A 16,259-nucleotide genomic window follows, 5' to 3' on the forward strand; every position below is an offset into this window, starting at 1 on the left:
TCATTTGCTGGACTAGTACCTGAGGACTCCTGTGGCTAAATGGAAACATTTTTATTATCTCTCGGGAAAGTCTACACCCTGCCAGTGGATTCTAATCCGGTGGCTGACAAGAGAAGTCTCAGATTCGTGTCCCTGATTCGGGTCCTGCGGTCGCTGAGGGCCTGACCATAGCCGATTCCGGTTCCAGCTTACTGGACATGACAGTACAAAACCTCGCGTTGACTGCCAGGCGGCGGCCTCAAAGACGCCTTCCACCGCGCCAGGACACCCGACCCTAGGGCAGCTCCCGAGGTTGACAGGCCCCTCGCTCTTCTACTCTTAATCCGTCCGGTTTCGGCCCCTTCCTGAGGCTCCGAGGAAAGCCGGGAACCGAGGAGAAGATTGAGCGGATCCGGTGGGGGGCGCCCCGGGACCCCAGAGCCCGCCCAGAGGCGCTTGGCCCCACCCCAGAGCAGGCACCGCCCACTTCACGTCACGCGGCGGGGGCACGTCTCTTCGGCACTGGGGGCTATGGCGCCGTCACCTGGAGACAGTCGGCAACTAGTTCTCCCGGAAGTGACCTCACCGCCTCCTGGCGCGGCGTCCGATCCTACCGGAAGTGGTGGACGGAAGCCGGAGGGTCCTGTGGTGTGGCGGCGAGGTGACCTCGGTGTGTGAGTGGGCCGCATCGCGCGGTCTCGGGGACCCCTGGAGGGTGGGGTTGCATTCTGGGTTGAGGGGATGAGGAGCGCCGCGGAAGGACTCGGGTTGACGGCGGCAAGTCCCGGGCTTGAGTCCAACGCTTGTCCTCCGTCCGTCTTGCAGAGGCCGCCGCGACCATGGGCCGCCAGTTTGGGCATCTGACACGGGTGCGGCATGTGATCACCTACAGCTTGTCGCCCTTCGAGCAGCGCGCCTTTCCGCACTACTTCAGCAAGGGCATCCCCAACGTTCTGCGCCGAACTCGGGCGTGCATCCTTCGCGTCGCGCCGCGTGAGTGCCCTGGCCGGGCGGAGGGGCTAGACTCCCATCCACAGAGGGTATTGCGGGTCCCCTCAGTGAGCACTCTGCAGCTCGCTATAAACACGCTTTCTCTTTCAATAGTCCTGAATGCCGTTGAACTGGTCATGTCCTCCCCATCTTACAGATAAAGGAGTTAGGTCACAGAGAAATGACTGGCTCAAGGTCACTTGTGTGATTCCAGTGTCTCCCTCTGAGGTCACCTTTACCCACTTCTTTCCTAGCAGTGAACTGTTTTGTGTTAAAGGTGCAGCAGATTGTGATGATAGTTGCACATTTTGACTTTGCTAAAACCCACAGAAGTGTACATTTCAAAATGGTTGAACGATGAAGTTTATGCTATGTGAATTTGACCTCAGTTTTTAAAGCATTTTAAAATGTGCAACAGGGGAGCGATAGGGAAGATTTGGTCACTGTTCACAATTTTCCTGGATAAACCCCTTTCTTTTACACAGCTAAAAAATGGGTTTGTAGCGTAAGCTTTTTGATCATCTGGTTTAAGAGTGATTTCTTAAGAACTAGAGACAGGAAAGCAGAATATAAGGTGAATCAGAAAAGAGAACGGATCCATGTGCCTTGTATGTGCTCACTGCTTCCTCTCATTTATTTTTATAGCGTTCGTAGTGTTCTATCTTGTCTACACATGGGGAACGCAGGAGTTTGAGAAATCGAAGAGGAAGAATCCAGCTGCCTATGAAAATGACAAATAAGCAACTCATCTGGATAATGGTTCCTTGTCTCTGAAAGACCCTTCTCTGGGAGAGGAGTGTATATTGTAGTGTCTTGAAGACACAATAAACTTATGGGCTTCACTGTTGTGATTTTGTGTGTTGTGTAAGCAGAGTCCTTGGATGTGACTGCCAATTTTCAAGTTCATAAACTCCCCTCCCCAGCATGATTCCTGAACCATTTTGGCTAGTCTGAGTTTGGGAAGGAGTGTGGCTCACCCCTTGTTCTGTAATCTACAAGACTGTAGCTGCAACTGAAGAGTTGTGGGTGGCATCAACTGTAGGGAATGTTAACTCCCTGCCCACTGCTTCCATATTGACAATAAAATCTAGTAATTACTGTGTCAGGTATTGTTAGCCCTTTATGCAAATAATGTCTTTTAAACCTCACAGCTACCTTTGGTGTTTTTTTCCTTCACAGGTAGCTTTGAAGTATCACCATTACACTCATTTTGCAGATGACACAGGCAGACAGGTTAAGTAATTTGCCCCAAATTATACAACTAGTGAATGGTAGAATCTGGCACTGAAGTTTCTGTTCTTAAAGCTATGCTGTTCTACATGATAGCTATCAAAGGAAGAGGTGAGGTGACTCCTTTGCCTCTAGAACTGAGGTCAGCAAACTGACTATGTTTGTACCAGGTTGCTGAAAGTGCTTTTTAGCCATGTATGACCCATAAAACCTAAAGTATTTACTCTGACCCTTTATGGAAAGTGTTCACCCCTGTCTTAGAGCCTTTGAATTATCTTTCTAGCGGAAAAATTACCCTTTTCCCTTCACCTAGGAGATGGTGGGGGTAGGTGTTGGCAGTTTATGCTTCTCGTTCCCTACTCCATTTCTAGAAACTTCCTTCTAAGGAGCTGTCCTGCTGGTCCAGAGCAGCAGTTCCACAGAGTAGGTCAGCTTCTGGCTCAGGCTGTGTCTTTCCTTCTTACTCGATTATTCCTGCCTTTCATGAACCAAAACTACCTCAAAAATCTATAAGGTATTAGGAGATTGCATTGATTGTGAGCCAGGATAAGGAGGTACAGCTGAGACTAATAGACCTGGGGCCCATATCCTTTTAACTTGCTTCCCTAATGTGTGGTAAAGGCAAGAAACCCTCATTCTTGAGCTATGAACTGCTTACCCATAAAATAGGTATATTAAGACAAAGCCACAGGGCTGAAGTAACTGAAATGTAAGAGTCTGGTAAGGTAGTGCAGGCCTAACAGAAGTGTGTGATGAAAATCAGCCTCACCAAACTGTAATTTTCCTGTTTGGCTTCTTGTCCAAGTTTATTCCCAGGGCTCACTGCCTGATATGCAACATATTTGGGTCATAGTCTCCTTTGAGAATCTGATGAAAGCTGTGAACTTAAGGTGTAAATATACCCATTCTTAATCTTGCATAGTCTGAACAGGTTCATGGGCCAGGGGAGGATTGACTACTCCCTTGACAGGCCATTGATCTCGGTTTCTTTTTTCCCTCCAATTCTAGCCCCAAGCTTCCTAGGTGGCATGGCCACCCTTGTCCCATCTTTGCTTCATTTTAGACTTATTTCTGGTTCTTTTGAGTGCTTTGGAGATTCCAGCCCCAAATCAAACTTAACCCTTTCTTAGTCTAGACTAGGTACTGAGCCTTTTGGTCTGAAATCTTTTATCCCAGTAGTGCTCTACTGAGAAGACTGTCCTAGAAGCCTTTCCATGCACTAAGCTTCTACTTCCAGATAAAATTGTTAAGCACTGCTTTAAGCCTGTCCCTCACTAAAGGACCTCCCTCTCTGTGTTTGGTGACTCAGAGTTCTGTGTAGTAGGGTCCTGGAGGGTGGGGGTAGTGGTAGTGGTGTGGAATATGAATTACAGCTCAGTACACCTGTACATGACTGGGATCTGGGATCATTTTATGGACTATTCTATCTATAGAAATTCATAAAGAAACTGAAAATGGGTGGTCTCTTAAGAGGGACCACTGTTATGGGCCTCTATCTCTATAGAGGATCCACTTGGAACCTCCAGCCCAGGTGTGGCTCCTTCACCTGCTGCTGGGGCACAATCACTTTTTCATTTAGCCCTCCTTTTCCCCAGCAATGCTCCTGCTCCCACAAAGGCATTTATCTCTGGTCTGCATAATGCTGTGAAGGGGACACTTCCATCAACCAACACGTTGCCAGAGATGCAGGCCCAGAAGTCAATGCCAGTTCTAGCCAGCAATTGAGCAAATATACTCTGTTGAAGTTTTACCCAGAAAAGTTTTTCCATTTCAGTCTTTCATTTTTCATTAGGCATGTCCTACTTAGGGACAGCAAAAAAGTTTCCAATTACTGTCAAGCCCTTCGTGATCTTCCCTCCGCCTGGAATGTGTTTCAAACAGCTGTTCATGTAGCTACCCGCTCGGTCTCCCATTTCATCCTAGGCACTTAACTTCAGAAACAGAAAATCCCTTGGAGTTGTATTCAGAGTTACCAAGCTGTAAGCTATCAACCGTGCGTGTCTTTCTTCTTGTAAATTAATCATTTGAAACCCCACATGTCAGTGCCTGAGAGGCCTCACAGAGGTGCTCCCATCCATCTCATTGACACAAGAGACTAAAGCCCAAAGAGGGGCAGGGCTGGCTTCTGGTCAGCTAACCTACGTAGGTCTCTGGCTTCTGCTTTCCAGCCAAGCATTTCTTCTTATGGCTGCTTAGACCTTTCTGCTGGAGAAAGGAACATGTACTCTTATGTTGATTCATTCAGCAAAATACTTGATTGTACAGAGCCCCTGCACTTTTAAAATGTTTATGTTTTAATTTCAGGAATAGGCCTTCACAGCTACTCAAGGGATGTGGGATGGCCATGCCCACATCTGGACAATTCTGTCACTTCAGCTGAATGCTGTCTGGATGCCACTTTGCTTTTAAAAGTTTGACTTTAAATAAAACAACTACCGGGTTAGTGTAGACACATATTGAAATACTCTCCCCACAGTGATTCCTCCATGGGCAGTAACTAATGGATCTTTTTTGGGAGGAGGGATGGCATACAAGATAGAGGCTTGGGCCACAAAGGCTTCTGCAGTGTTGTCACACCCATGATGATGGATAGCCAGTCCTTTATTCCCCCTACAAAGAGGGGCCCTAAAGCCCCAGGCCTTTCCCTTGGCTGTGGTATTGGCTTTGTAAGTTAACAGGCTACTTTGATTTTGCCTGAAGTACAGGATGGCAGAAATGGAGGACTGGGAGAAAGCATCCATCTTGGGAATAAGCCCTTTCCACATCCCACTTGGCACATCACTGTAGGCTTGTTAAGGGGAGGTTGGCCCTCAGCCCACAGACCCAACTGGCTCTAGGCTATCACGTTGTTCAGGCTTTTGCTTACTTCATCAGATTTCTGTTCTTACCCAATATTCACTAGGTCACCTCACAGCCTCTTCTCCATCCCACAGAAGTTCCTAGTTAAGCCCCTACTTGAGGTCATTCTGTATTGAAGCACAGAAGTAAAGGGAAGGAACAGCTAATTAGTCTCAAACTTTCAGGATTGGTTGGGTGAGTTTGGCATAGGTCTGCTTCTCCATGTTCCTTAAGTGCAAGCAATGGCGTCTGTCTCCAGGCCTGGCCTGGTCCTGAAAGGACTGGGAACAGGCAGATGGATGATCTGTGGTCCTACCCTACCCATTATGCAGGTCCTGAGGTCTACCACACTCCCCTTTACTTCCTTGGCAAGAGGATTGGTGACTGTCCTGTAGTACCTTCAGCTGTGCCACATCTCCACCACTTTTTCTTGGGGAACAGGCACACCTGCCATATCCAACCTGTGAAGATGAAAAGGGCTTAGGGAAGAGGTATCAGCCAAATGTTCAGGGAGAGACAAGGCAGAAAATAAAAATCTTGTTGCCTTTCTTGGCTTTTTCCTCCAGATCAAAGGAAGATCTGAAGTCCTATATATCTCCTTTTTCACAGAATTCAAATTCATACCTTTCTCTACAAACTTATTAAAATATCTGTCACTTAACGAGTACCCATAATTACTCATGGTTTAGGGATTGCAGTGGTTCCTACTTAAGGTGACAGATGTTTTGGGCTTTGGAGAGTTCTCAGCCCTATGCCGGCTTCCCTGAAGTTGATGGATGTGCTCTGTAAAAGGTTCAGTCATGTACTGGCAGGAAAGCTAGTAATTCAAGGTTTGCAATATCTGTCACCACTGTCAAGCTTTCACTGACTTAGGAGGCCCTGCTATTTCCTCAAATTTTAAAGAAGGAAACAAAGTCAACCAATACTTATTTGCCCATAATTGAAACATATCAGTCCTGATTGCCCTTCCCCTGGGAGATAGCAGGTAGGTCGGACTTTGAATTTTCTGCTGCTGGGTTTCCATTTTCTAGACAAATGATGTGGAACAAATAATTAGAGAGACAGTTAATCTATACAAACAAGGATCTGGGGCACTGTAGGCAAGTCTGGCTGAAGCATCCTCCCACATACATCTTCCACAGAAGGGAGATAAGGGCCATATCCAATTGCCTGTAACAAAAGACATCAGTGCTTCTTTCCTAAATAAGCTGAAAGGACTCAGCACTGTTTCTAAAGAACTCATTAGGAGAATTCTATTTTGATTAGTGATTTCACTGAGCTATTTTGGAATGAAAATGTGGCTAGGTGCCTGGTCTCCCTCAATGGCTTCACGTGGCTTTTCAAAGGGGAGGAGGTAGTGCTGACTTTTGGTAAAATGGGTGAAAAAGTCTGAGCCAGCAACACAATCAAAGTCCAGATGAGGGATCAGTAAATACGTGCCTGAGAGGCAGGCCTTGAACACATTCCTCTCTGGTAGACATTAACTTATTAAACTGACCTTGACTGCAAACATAAACTTTGCCCCCATCTTACCTGGCAACCAAAAAAGAGGTGGGTCTGTCTATAAAAAGAAGTGGGTACTGTGCCCAGCCCTTCAGGCTCCTGGATCCTATCAAGATGTGGCATCTCAAACTCTTTGCAGTCCTCATGATCTGCCTGTTGCTGTTAGCCCAGGTAAGGGCAGGATATGTATGTGGGTGTGTGGGGGATGGCAGGGGTGGAGGGGGAACTGTAGGCAGAACTTGAGAGCCAGACTCAGTCCTGAGGAATGGACCCCTCTGCTCTGAGTCTACAGCATCTGGGGGTGAGGGTGGGTGGGGTGATGATCATTATTCTAAGATAAATAGTAAGGTTTCAACTCTTCTACACCTGAGGTGGCTATGTCTTCGCCCTACAGGTAGATGGCTCTCCAATACCAGAACTGAGTTCAGCAAAGAGAAGGCCGAGGAGAATGACCCCATTTTGGAGAGCGGTTTCCCTCAGGCCCATTGGAGCCTCCTGTCGGGATGATTCTGAATGTATCACGAGGCTATGCAGGTACTCCACAAACCTGTGAGCAGGGCTGGCTGGACCCAAGAGGCCTGGGAAGCTGGACAGAGGAGAGATCAGCACATACATACCTAATAACGAAACTGGGGTGGAGGACTGCCTGGGCTAGCGATAGGGGCTCCATGGAGGACAGTCCCTCAAGAGTTAAGAGCCAAGAACAGCTCCAAACAGGTACCCTGATAGAGTGATACCTTTCCTTTTTTTGCTCTACCCTGAGACTGGATATCAAGCACAGGAAGGAAATGCGGCAGAGGTGGCTCTGGGGACTGCTAGACCTTTGTCTTAAAAATCACCTTTCTTTTCCCTCAGAAAAAGACGCTGCTCCCTAAGTGTGGCCCAGGAATGATGTACACACCAGGGGAAAAAGAGGACAGCACTTACCTACAACAATGCTCCGTTCTATGGAATATTGATTAACTGCATTTGGCTGGAGACACTTAAGTAAAGCAATCTTGTTTTTAAATGTTTGAAGACAGATATACGCTTTAAATTGGTCTCCGTTTCTTCTTAGAATGTTGATATGTAGATAAGCATAACTAAACTTGTTAACTTAAAAGAGTTTATTTTTCTATGGTTACTATTAAATGTCTCAAACTGCAATTTTGGCAGCCTGGAATTCACACTTTTGAGGGGAAGGATTCATTTTGTATACTACAGAAAACCCAGCATTGCCTAATGATAATGTGTTAACTTCTTAATCTGGAAACTGCAGTGAGAGTTAACATTTCTTCAGGTAATAAAAACACAATGGCAGGTTAAAGGCAAAAGTTTAGTAATAGCTAGTGATTAACCTGGAGAAGGCAATGGCACCCCACTCCAGTACTCTTTCCTGGAAAACCCCATGGACGGAGGAGCCTGGAAGGCTGCAGTCCATAGGGTCGCTGAGGGTCGGACGCAACTGAGCTGCTTCAGTTTCACTTTCATGCACTGGAGAAGGAAATGGCAACCCACTCCAGTGTTCTTGCCTGGAGAATCCCAGGGATGGGGGAGCCTGGTGGGCTGCCGTCTATGGGGTCGCACAGAGTCGGACACGACTGAAGTGACTTAGCAGCAGCAGTGATTAACCTCAGCAAGTTCATAAACCATGGCCCTGGATCTTAACCCTTCATTGCATGTAAAGAACGTATCAGTGAGGTGCAAAGACAGGCAATGTTGGTTTGTCTATGAACACAGAGAACCAGAAGAAAAACCTAGTTAAATGAAACAAAGCCCAAGCCACCAAGAATAACAAAAAGGATGTGTATGAGATTTCTCTTGGAGCAGGGAGAATTATGATCTACGCAGAGGGACCCATGGCCAGCCAGTTCAGAATTTTATTTTTTGTTTGCTGTCCTGTGAGTTTATTTTTAAAATAAACTGTAGTCTGTTTTTACATCATTGTGTGTGTTAGTTGCTCAGCCATGTCTGACTCTTTGTGACCCCATGGACTGTAGCCCACCACGCTCCTTTGTCCATGGGATTCTCCAGGCAAGAGTACTGGAGTGGGTTGCCATTTCCTTCTCCACAGAATTTCTGTAATCAGAAATTAAGACCTGGACTGGTGGGACCAGACTTTAAAAGAAGATTAGCACTGGACCCTAATATACAAAACAGAAAGTACACAGAAAGGGCAAAGTAAAAGTTAAAAAGTATAGACAGAACAGTGTTTATAAACTTTAATACAGAAAATCTATTTGATATTTATTAAACTTAGTTTCTCCAGCTATGGTTTGGCATTATACAAAGCATCTTAATGACACAGTAGAGTTAAAAAGATCTTTACAAATTGAAATGTGATACCCTTGTCTCCAAATATTTTAATTGCCATAAATTTGTTTAAAAATACACATTAAACGCATGTTTGACACTCTAAACTTTCTATAATCTCAATACCACAAAATACATATAATATACTATACAGATGTGGAAAAATCTAGTTAGTATATAATACTTTGCTCACCATTAACAGCTTTATTACGTGAAATGCACATACTGACTTAGAAATCCTAGCTTTTGAGCCCCAAAGTACCTCTGAAATTTTAATGTATTGCAACAAATAAAAATCACAGTATATAATTGAAATTTTGGTTGAAAATGTCAGATGCCTAAATATTTTGGATAAAAGAAATGTAAAACAAAGATTTGGATCATGTATAAAACAAAGGCATCCTATCAGACACTAACAGTACCTTTCTGCAGAATCAACAAGGCTTTTATCAGTGGCATTACCTCCCCTCCAAAACCCTCCCCAAGTATCAAACCATTATTCACCAAATAATTTTAATTAAAAAAAAAAAAAAGGATTTTCAATAAATATATAAGTATTTATGTCCTCCATATACAAAATTTCTTAAAACCATTCAAAACGGAGGCTGGATAGAAATTTTCATAACTGTGCTTACCAACCCCACATCTGGTCCTCAAAGGTGACACCTTTTTAGGCACTGCCACCTGGGCCAGCTTTGTTGGTGAGCCCTGCCCATTCCCACCCCACCTCGACCCCAGTACTGTTGAATGCTCATGTCAATGATCTGCCAGGTGTGTGCATGAAGTTGTAAAATGGGGACACTTCTTGAACAGCAACAATAAACTCAACAGCATGGATAATTATGGCATTGATCTGAAAGGCAGCATTTCCAAATAGATGTTTTCCAGAGAGGAACATAGCAGGTAGAAAATTCCAGTGGTAAAAAGCTATAAAGAAACCCCATGTGGGAGCAGTAAGAGGTCAAAACAGAGTATTACTAGAATTTCTGGGTGGGAGCTTTTCCCCCATGCTCTAAATTAGAGCACCTTTTGGCTGTTTCTTTTTAAGAATGGGAATTTATGCTTAGCTGAGGAATGGTGGGCAAGGAGAGGTCAAAGCTGACATTCCCCAAAGTCAACTTCATTACTTCATTACATTCCCCAAAGTCAACGATTACTTGGGTTGCTATTTTCCGTTGCTTAAAGATTGGTTTAGACTTAACTCTAATGCCTTATTCTGTGACCAAATGCCATCAAAAAGAAAAAAAGAAGATATTCTTTCCATTCGCTTTTCGGGAGACTGTAAGTTCTTTTTAATTAACCATATGGTTTGAGTGAACAGAATCTGCAATTGGTTTACCAACTATTAATAACTTACTTCCTATCAGTTGTCGGCTTAGTTATAGGGTCTAGGGGTCTAAAATGAATTTTTCTATTAGTGAATATGTGAAAGAAATGCTCACAAACATGAACAATTTGGCCTCTTGTCACTATATATTCTAAGTCATTCAATGCTTATCTCTTCTATTTATATTACTGAATAGCAACCTTAGATGTGCAATATTATTATTGGAAAAAATTCTGCCTCTCCAACACATAGATACATGAAATTGAAATGAAATCTGTGTTCCACATAATTAGGGAATATGAGTTATAGGAATCTAGATGGATTTGAAATGTTTTGCTTTGCAATCTACTTAGGATTAAAAAACAATCTTCACAATCTGCCTAAAACATCCTTCCCAGTAGATGTTCCTGGGATCCAGAGGCAAACTTCTATAATTCAAAGTACATAATGAGGCCCTTTTGTTCAATTAGCAACTGGAAAATTAAAATCCTTCCCACCCTGTATGAGCCCTATAATACTACGGAAGGGCTCAAATATATTTTAAAAGTTAATTTACTACAAATCATAGTAATTAAGCTTTAACAATCTAAAAGGAATACACATTGCACCCTTGAACATTAATATTCAAGGTGTCAACAAGAAAGTGTCTTAGATCAATAAATAATGTGGAAATAGTTGCACTAAGCTAAAATACTAAACACACACATTTCTGACAAACTAATTTCATGTTTTCATACATACATACATATATATAAAGTGTGTATGTGTATATAATTTTAAAATCCAAAGTTGCATACCCTCACACTTAGAAGAGTGCACAGCGTACCTCTCCTCTACACAACTAGGCATCACTGACTGGAGCAACTACAGACTACTCTGAAACTCCACAGAGTGCTGCTGGCCTCCAGAGCCAGAACGTTCATTTACAACAGGTGTGTTTTGCAGGCTCTTGCTTCACAACACAAGCTTATTCAATAAGGTAATTTCTCAAAGTCATTGTCATTAAATACAAAAATGATGCTGTCTGATCTAGCTGATTAGACCTTTCTTTAATGAAAAGAAACAAACAACGATTAAAAAACAACAAACAACAGCAAACCCAATATAAAGCCACAAGTGTGTCGTTCAAAGTGCAACCCAGACACCTGTGCATCCATCAGTGCAAGAGCCCCCCAGAGCACAGGCATGTGTGGGCATGTGCACACATTACTCTAGACAGCTTTTACATTGGAGAATTAAACTAGTGATGGTCAACCTTCTCTACTCTGCAGCAACTACAGCTGTGAATTTATCTGAAGTATTCATTGCTTATAAAATCAGTTAACTACTTGCCCAGAAAAAGGTGGCACTGAGGCAAGAAATGGGCTAAATGCTTCCCAGTCAGGCTGGGCCTAGGCTGGACTGTGGAAACTTGAATCACCTGGAGGGGAGTGTTCCCCACAGCCCAGCCTAGGTTGGGCAATATTATATACCATGTGACAACTTCCTCCACTGTAATCTGTTCGCTGGTTGCCAGTGGTGTGGCTGCTGCCTCCTGGCATACAAGTGTGGTCTTAAGAGCAGTCAACAGAACAATTTTTAAAATAGTTGCTATTTTTATAATTAACTATATTAAATACAAGTCTTAGGCTAAGTAAGTTTTAGCTACTTGTCAAAATCAGTTTTAAGTATTTAGAGAACACTGAAGACACCTATTAAGGAAGGAGGAATGGTCGCCTGTAAAGGAGTCCAAAGTATGTGCTGAAACAGATGCAGACAGACAGAACTTCTGAGGAGATGGACACAGAGAAGAGGGAGGGGTGTTTCCACAGACTTTTACACTGAAAATTCAACTGTTTAGAAAAGGAGTTTGATCCATCGCCCATTACCACCCAGTGGGAAAAACCCTCCACAATTAAAAGCTTGAAAAACTTATTTCCCAAGAATTAACACAGTTTTAGAGACAGAATATTTTAGCACAGCACCATAAAACATGCAGGAAATTCTGCTTTAACAAATTATCAGTGTGACCTGGGAAATAAATGTTCCTGCTATCTTTCAGGACTCACAAGAGACTAGAACACACTGGAACTCAGAAGTGCCCCACTGGCTGCTGTTGCTGAAAGCCTAAAAGCTTTAAGGATACTTTTTCCATTTCGAAGATATCACAGAAAATTAAGGAATCAGAGTCAGAGAAATTAGAGAAGAACAGGGCAAACATTTACTTTGATTAACTGTGGCAAGTTTCTTACTGAATAACCACCATGGATCATAGAGAAGCTGTCTTCTTAAGGAAAACTGTTTCTAAAACACACTAAGATAAAATTACCAAGATATCAGAGGCAATTTTCTCCAAGGGAAAACTGTTAAATTCAACATAAATTAAGGATCTGAATCTTCAGTGATATGCAAAAAAAAAACAACTTGAGGTACAAAACCATTAAGAAGCTCAAGATGAGGCCACAGGACAAGAAAAGTTAACTAGCTTCATAAGTGTAGATTCAGACACAGAGGGGCCACTACACCACTGGGCTTAGAGATTTTCTATCCCTTCTTTCTCATTTCAAACCTTAGCGATCATCTATAAATAACAGGGCAATCCTTTTTTCTGATTGAATGGATTCATTTTTGGAATTGGGAGGACAAACTATTTTTTGAAGCAGCATTACCCAATAGGTTAGACTAAGTCATGTACCAAAGCATTAGCTTTTCTGAAAGAATTAATCTTTATGTGACCCTAAAGGACAACTGAAAAGGAAAGAGAATTTAACATTATTACTACAGAAGACCAACCATATGGGTGATCTGCTCCTAGTGTAAAACTTCATCTGTAAACAATCCATAGAGTCTTCATTTAAAGGTAAGATTTAAGGCACACCAGACATGATAGGGGCACTAAAACAAAAGACAGTAGGTATATTTCTCACCTTTAACTCCTATCTGCACCTTATAAGGGAAAGGTACTTTGATATACAACTCTTAACAGAGCTGGCTTATTAAGCTCTACTCCTGCTCCCCTCCCCTTCCCAAGAGAGCTCACATTGAAACAAGTTAGGTACTTTTCTAGTGCGAATTTTCTGATCCCATCAGAAACATATATCATTGATGAAGGCTTTCAAAATACAAAGGTAGTAAACATAAGATAGGTTTAAAAGGTGAAATTCATCATCTCTATATCAGGCATTAGAACCCTAAGTTGTATAGCAAAAAGCACACACACCAAAACTCCAGGCCACTTTACATCAGTCACTGCATGCTCCTACTGGAGCATCACAGTCTAGTGTGGGAAAATAATTTTTTAATTAAAATTCTGAAGAGAGATTTTACCCTACAAACATCATCAATGAAAGAGATATAGGCAGCAACCCTCAGGAGTTGGATCATCCTTTGTTCAACAGTAACTTACTCTGTTTTAGTTAAGTGTCAAATTATTAGTAGTAACAACAACAACCAAACATATGGTTTAATAAAATCCATAAGGTTCAAGATTGTCCTTTTATGAAACCCTTCACACGATATGCTTCTCCTAGAAAGTCTGCCTGCCCTCTTTTGTAATGCATTAAATGCAAGTTACAGTCACCTTGTGATTGCTATAGTGTTATTAACACATGTTCACAGTTCTTGAAATAATGCATACCAAATCAGAAACATTTCACTTTACATTCACGTAGACTGCCATCTTCTCATATCTAAGTGATTTTCCATGTGTAGAAGAATATCCTTAATATTGTACTAAGTATAAATTCTGCAATAATAAAATTGTACTTAAGATCTGAAGTAATATCAGGTAGTAGGTGTAGAAAGAACATGTCCCTATTCTAGATAAACCAACTCTTACTCTTAGAAGAGTTACCACAAAAAGACATTACTTTTAGGTAACAAAGCTCCCAAAGTATATAAATAAAGTCTACATAACATTTACATAAAATATTCAACAGAGTAAATTTATAGGCAGAAATAACTAAGTTTTAAACTAGCCCCAATCTGGGAACTTAAAAAAATTAAAATAAATAGAATTTCAACAAATTAGTAATGAACTGCAACTGAAATTTCAATCTTATTATAGATCATTGAAACTAACTATCAACATGCTGCAGATTTAAAAGTATTTAAATAATTTTTCATATTGGGAATATTGAAGGGTCAAATGACATGACTTTGGGTTATTAAAAAAAAATGCAGGAACCAGGGAAGAGAAAACCATTCCTCATTCTTAGTGTCAACTAGGTGGTGTGTTATGGCAGTTTTCCTTCGTGACATGACACAGTGTTGTGGAGAAAATCAGAGGCAATGAGATTGTGTTCAGTTCAGGATATCAACTTGGCATCCTGGCGAAGCCAGTGCAGTCCCTGCCGGGTGTAACGAACTAGGTCTGTCATGATGCTTGCATTAAAGATGAGAGGGCCCATTACTTTATCCAGTTCAGCAAAGAATTCTAGAAAACCAAAAACACTCATTAAATGATGCACACTCTTTTCAATCAGTGCTTTAAAGTTTTTAGTCTAGACCGTAAAAAACTATTCATATAAATTATAGTAAAAAACATTTCCTCCTGCACTAAAATGGTAACTGTTCATGCTTTAGAACAAATCATCCCATAGTCAATCAAGTTATATTTTCCTTAAGTCACAAAACATTTTATAAAGACTATATGGTCAGGAATTAAGAGTTACACATATAAACAAAATGTCACCGATGGAAATTGCTACTACAAAGCAAACATGATTAAAATGGAGACCTAATTATACAAGGTATTGACACTATACTATTACTCAAAACATTCTCTGTGAACAGTTTTTGTATAAGAAGCAAGTGGTATGAAAATGCAGGATGTTGTTATCTGCAAGTTTCCCCCATAAGAGCCCCTGTGAAGTTAGATACTTACAATAGCCTGTGTCCAATCTTTTTGCTGTCATCATGTCATGCAACTTTAATGAACTGAATCTCATGTTTTAAACAGTAGTTTAAAAACGTAAGAGATAGAAATGACATGATTCTTTCTATGTGAACAAAATCAGACTGATGTGTATGTAAGGCAGGGGGTAGAGAGGAGGAAAGAATGACAGTATCCTAACATTTGATCCCAACACCATTCTGGGAGAAAACAGAGGGATGTAGGACTCAGTGAGGACAGTTTTTATATGCACAATGATAATAAAGACCTTAGTATACATATATAAGATAAGAAGTAATCAAACAGTTGAGGAGAAAAGGATTTCCTTTCTAGTACTCCAGCTAATAAATTCCTGATAAATTTTCTATTTCCAAATGGAATAACACATGTAGGTGATAATCATTAATGGATGCTAAAAGCCTAAGTTAAATAGTTTAACATTTTAAAGTTTACATCAAACTGAATCAGGAAAACACCAGATGAATGGTCAAATACTACTAAGACTAAAAAAGGAATAACCATTATATAACTCATAGTATCGGAGAAGGCAACGGCACCCCACTCCAGTACTCTTGCCTGGAAAATCCCATGGATGGAGGAGCCTGGTAGGCTGCAGTCCATGGGGTCGCTGAGAGTTGGACATGACTCAGTGACTTCACTTTCACTTTTCACTTTCATGCACTGGAGAAGGAAATGGCAACCCACTCCAGTGTTCTTGCCTGGAGAATCCCAGGGACAGCAGCCTGGTGGGCTGCCGTCTATGGGGTCGCACAGTCAGAAACGACTGAAGCGACTTAGCAGCAGCAACTCATAGTATGATTTAATAGGAAATATAGAGTTCAGTTCAATTCAGTTCAGTTGCTCAGTTGTGTCCGACTCTTTGCGACCCCATGAATTGCAGCACGCCAGGCTTTCCTGTGCATCACCAACTCCCGGAGTTCACCCAAACTCACGTCCATTGAGTCGGTGATGCCATCCAGCCATTTCATCCTCTGTAGTCCCCTTCTCCTCCTGCCACCGATCCCTCCCAGCATCAGAGTCTTTTCCAATGAGTCAGCTCTTCGCATGAGGTGGCCAAAGTACTGGAGTTTCAGCTTTAGCATCATTCCCTCCAAAGAACACCCAGGACTGATCTCCTTTAGAATGGACTGGTTGGATCCCCTTGCAGTCCAAGGGACTCTCAAGAGTCTTCTCCAACACCACAGTGCAAAAGCATCAATTCTTCGG

The 16,259-nt window shown here is 42.1% G+C and overlaps 3 protein-coding genes across 6 annotated transcripts in view; 2 read left to right on the top strand and 1 right to left on the bottom strand.

Moving 5' to 3' along the window:
• Nucleotides 1-489: 489 nt before the first annotated feature.
• On the top strand, nucleotides 490-1,816 carry LOC129632163 (cytochrome b-c1 complex subunit 8). The gene is made up of 3 exons (XM_055553612.1): nucleotides 490-649; nucleotides 805-972; nucleotides 1,615-1,816. The coding sequence occupies exons 1-3, from the start codon at nucleotides 511-513 to the stop codon at nucleotides 1,707-1,709; spliced, it is 402 nt and encodes a 133-aa protein (XP_055409587.1). The 5' UTR covers nucleotides 490-510; the 3' UTR covers nucleotides 1,710-1,816.
• A 4,068-nt stretch (nucleotides 1,817-5,884) lies between these two features.
• LEAP2 (liver enriched antimicrobial peptide 2) lies at nucleotides 5,885-7,534 on the top strand. The gene is made up of 4 exons (XM_055553621.1): nucleotides 5,885-6,022; nucleotides 6,628-6,711; nucleotides 6,935-7,074; nucleotides 7,396-7,534. The coding sequence occupies exons 2-4, from the start codon at nucleotides 6,655-6,657 to the stop codon at nucleotides 7,430-7,432; spliced, it is 234 nt and encodes a 77-aa protein (XP_055409596.1). The 5' UTR covers nucleotides 5,885-6,022; nucleotides 6,628-6,654; the 3' UTR covers nucleotides 7,433-7,534.
• Nucleotides 7,535-10,000: 2,466 nt separating this feature from the next.
• Nucleotides 10,001-16,259, bottom strand: part of AFF4 (ALF transcription elongation factor 4) — an 84,321-nt gene continuing 78,062 nt past the window's right edge. For all 4 annotated transcript variants that reach the window (XM_055553588.1, XM_055553583.1, XM_055553597.1 and 1 more), the window contains one exon: nucleotides 10,001-14,573. In XM_055553588.1, coding sequence (XP_055409563.1) covers nucleotides 14,446-14,573 — 128 coding nt within the window. In that variant the 3' untranslated portion in view covers nucleotides 10,001-14,445. The remainder of the gene's footprint in view (nucleotides 14,574-16,259) is intronic.

The sequence above is a fragment of the Bubalus kerabau genome, chromosome 1, assembly GCF_029407905.1.
Source record: "Bubalus kerabau isolate K-KA32 ecotype Philippines breed swamp buffalo chromosome 1, PCC_UOA_SB_1v2, whole genome shotgun sequence".
NCBI lineage: Eukaryota > Metazoa > Chordata > Mammalia > Artiodactyla > Bovidae > Bubalus > Bubalus kerabau.

Bases quoted from the DNA above. Each gene is read 5' to 3' on its own strand.
- LEAP2 (XM_055553621.1), top strand. From the start codon at position 6,655: ATGTGGCATCTCAAACTCTTTGCAGTCCTCATGATCTGCCTGTTGCTG. The intron at 6,712-6,934 runs GTAAGGGCAGGA...TTCGCCCTACAG, and splicing joins GCCTGTTGCTGTTAGCCCAG to GTAGATGGCTCTCCAATACC. The intron at 7,075-7,395 runs GTACTCCACAAA...CTTTTCCCTCAG, and splicing joins TGTATCACGAGGCTATGCAG to AAAAAGACGCTGCTCCCTAA.
- LOC129632163 (XM_055553612.1), top strand. From the start codon at position 511: ATGGCGCCGTCACCTGGAGACAGTCGGCAACTAGTTCTCCCGGAAGTG. The intron at 650-804 runs GTGTGTGAGTGG...TCCGTCTTGCAG, and splicing joins GTGGCGGCGAGGTGACCTCG to AGGCCGCCGCGACCATGGGC. The intron at 973-1,614 runs GTGAGTGCCCTG...TTATTTTTATAG, and splicing joins CATCCTTCGCGTCGCGCCGC to CGTTCGTAGTGTTCTATCTT.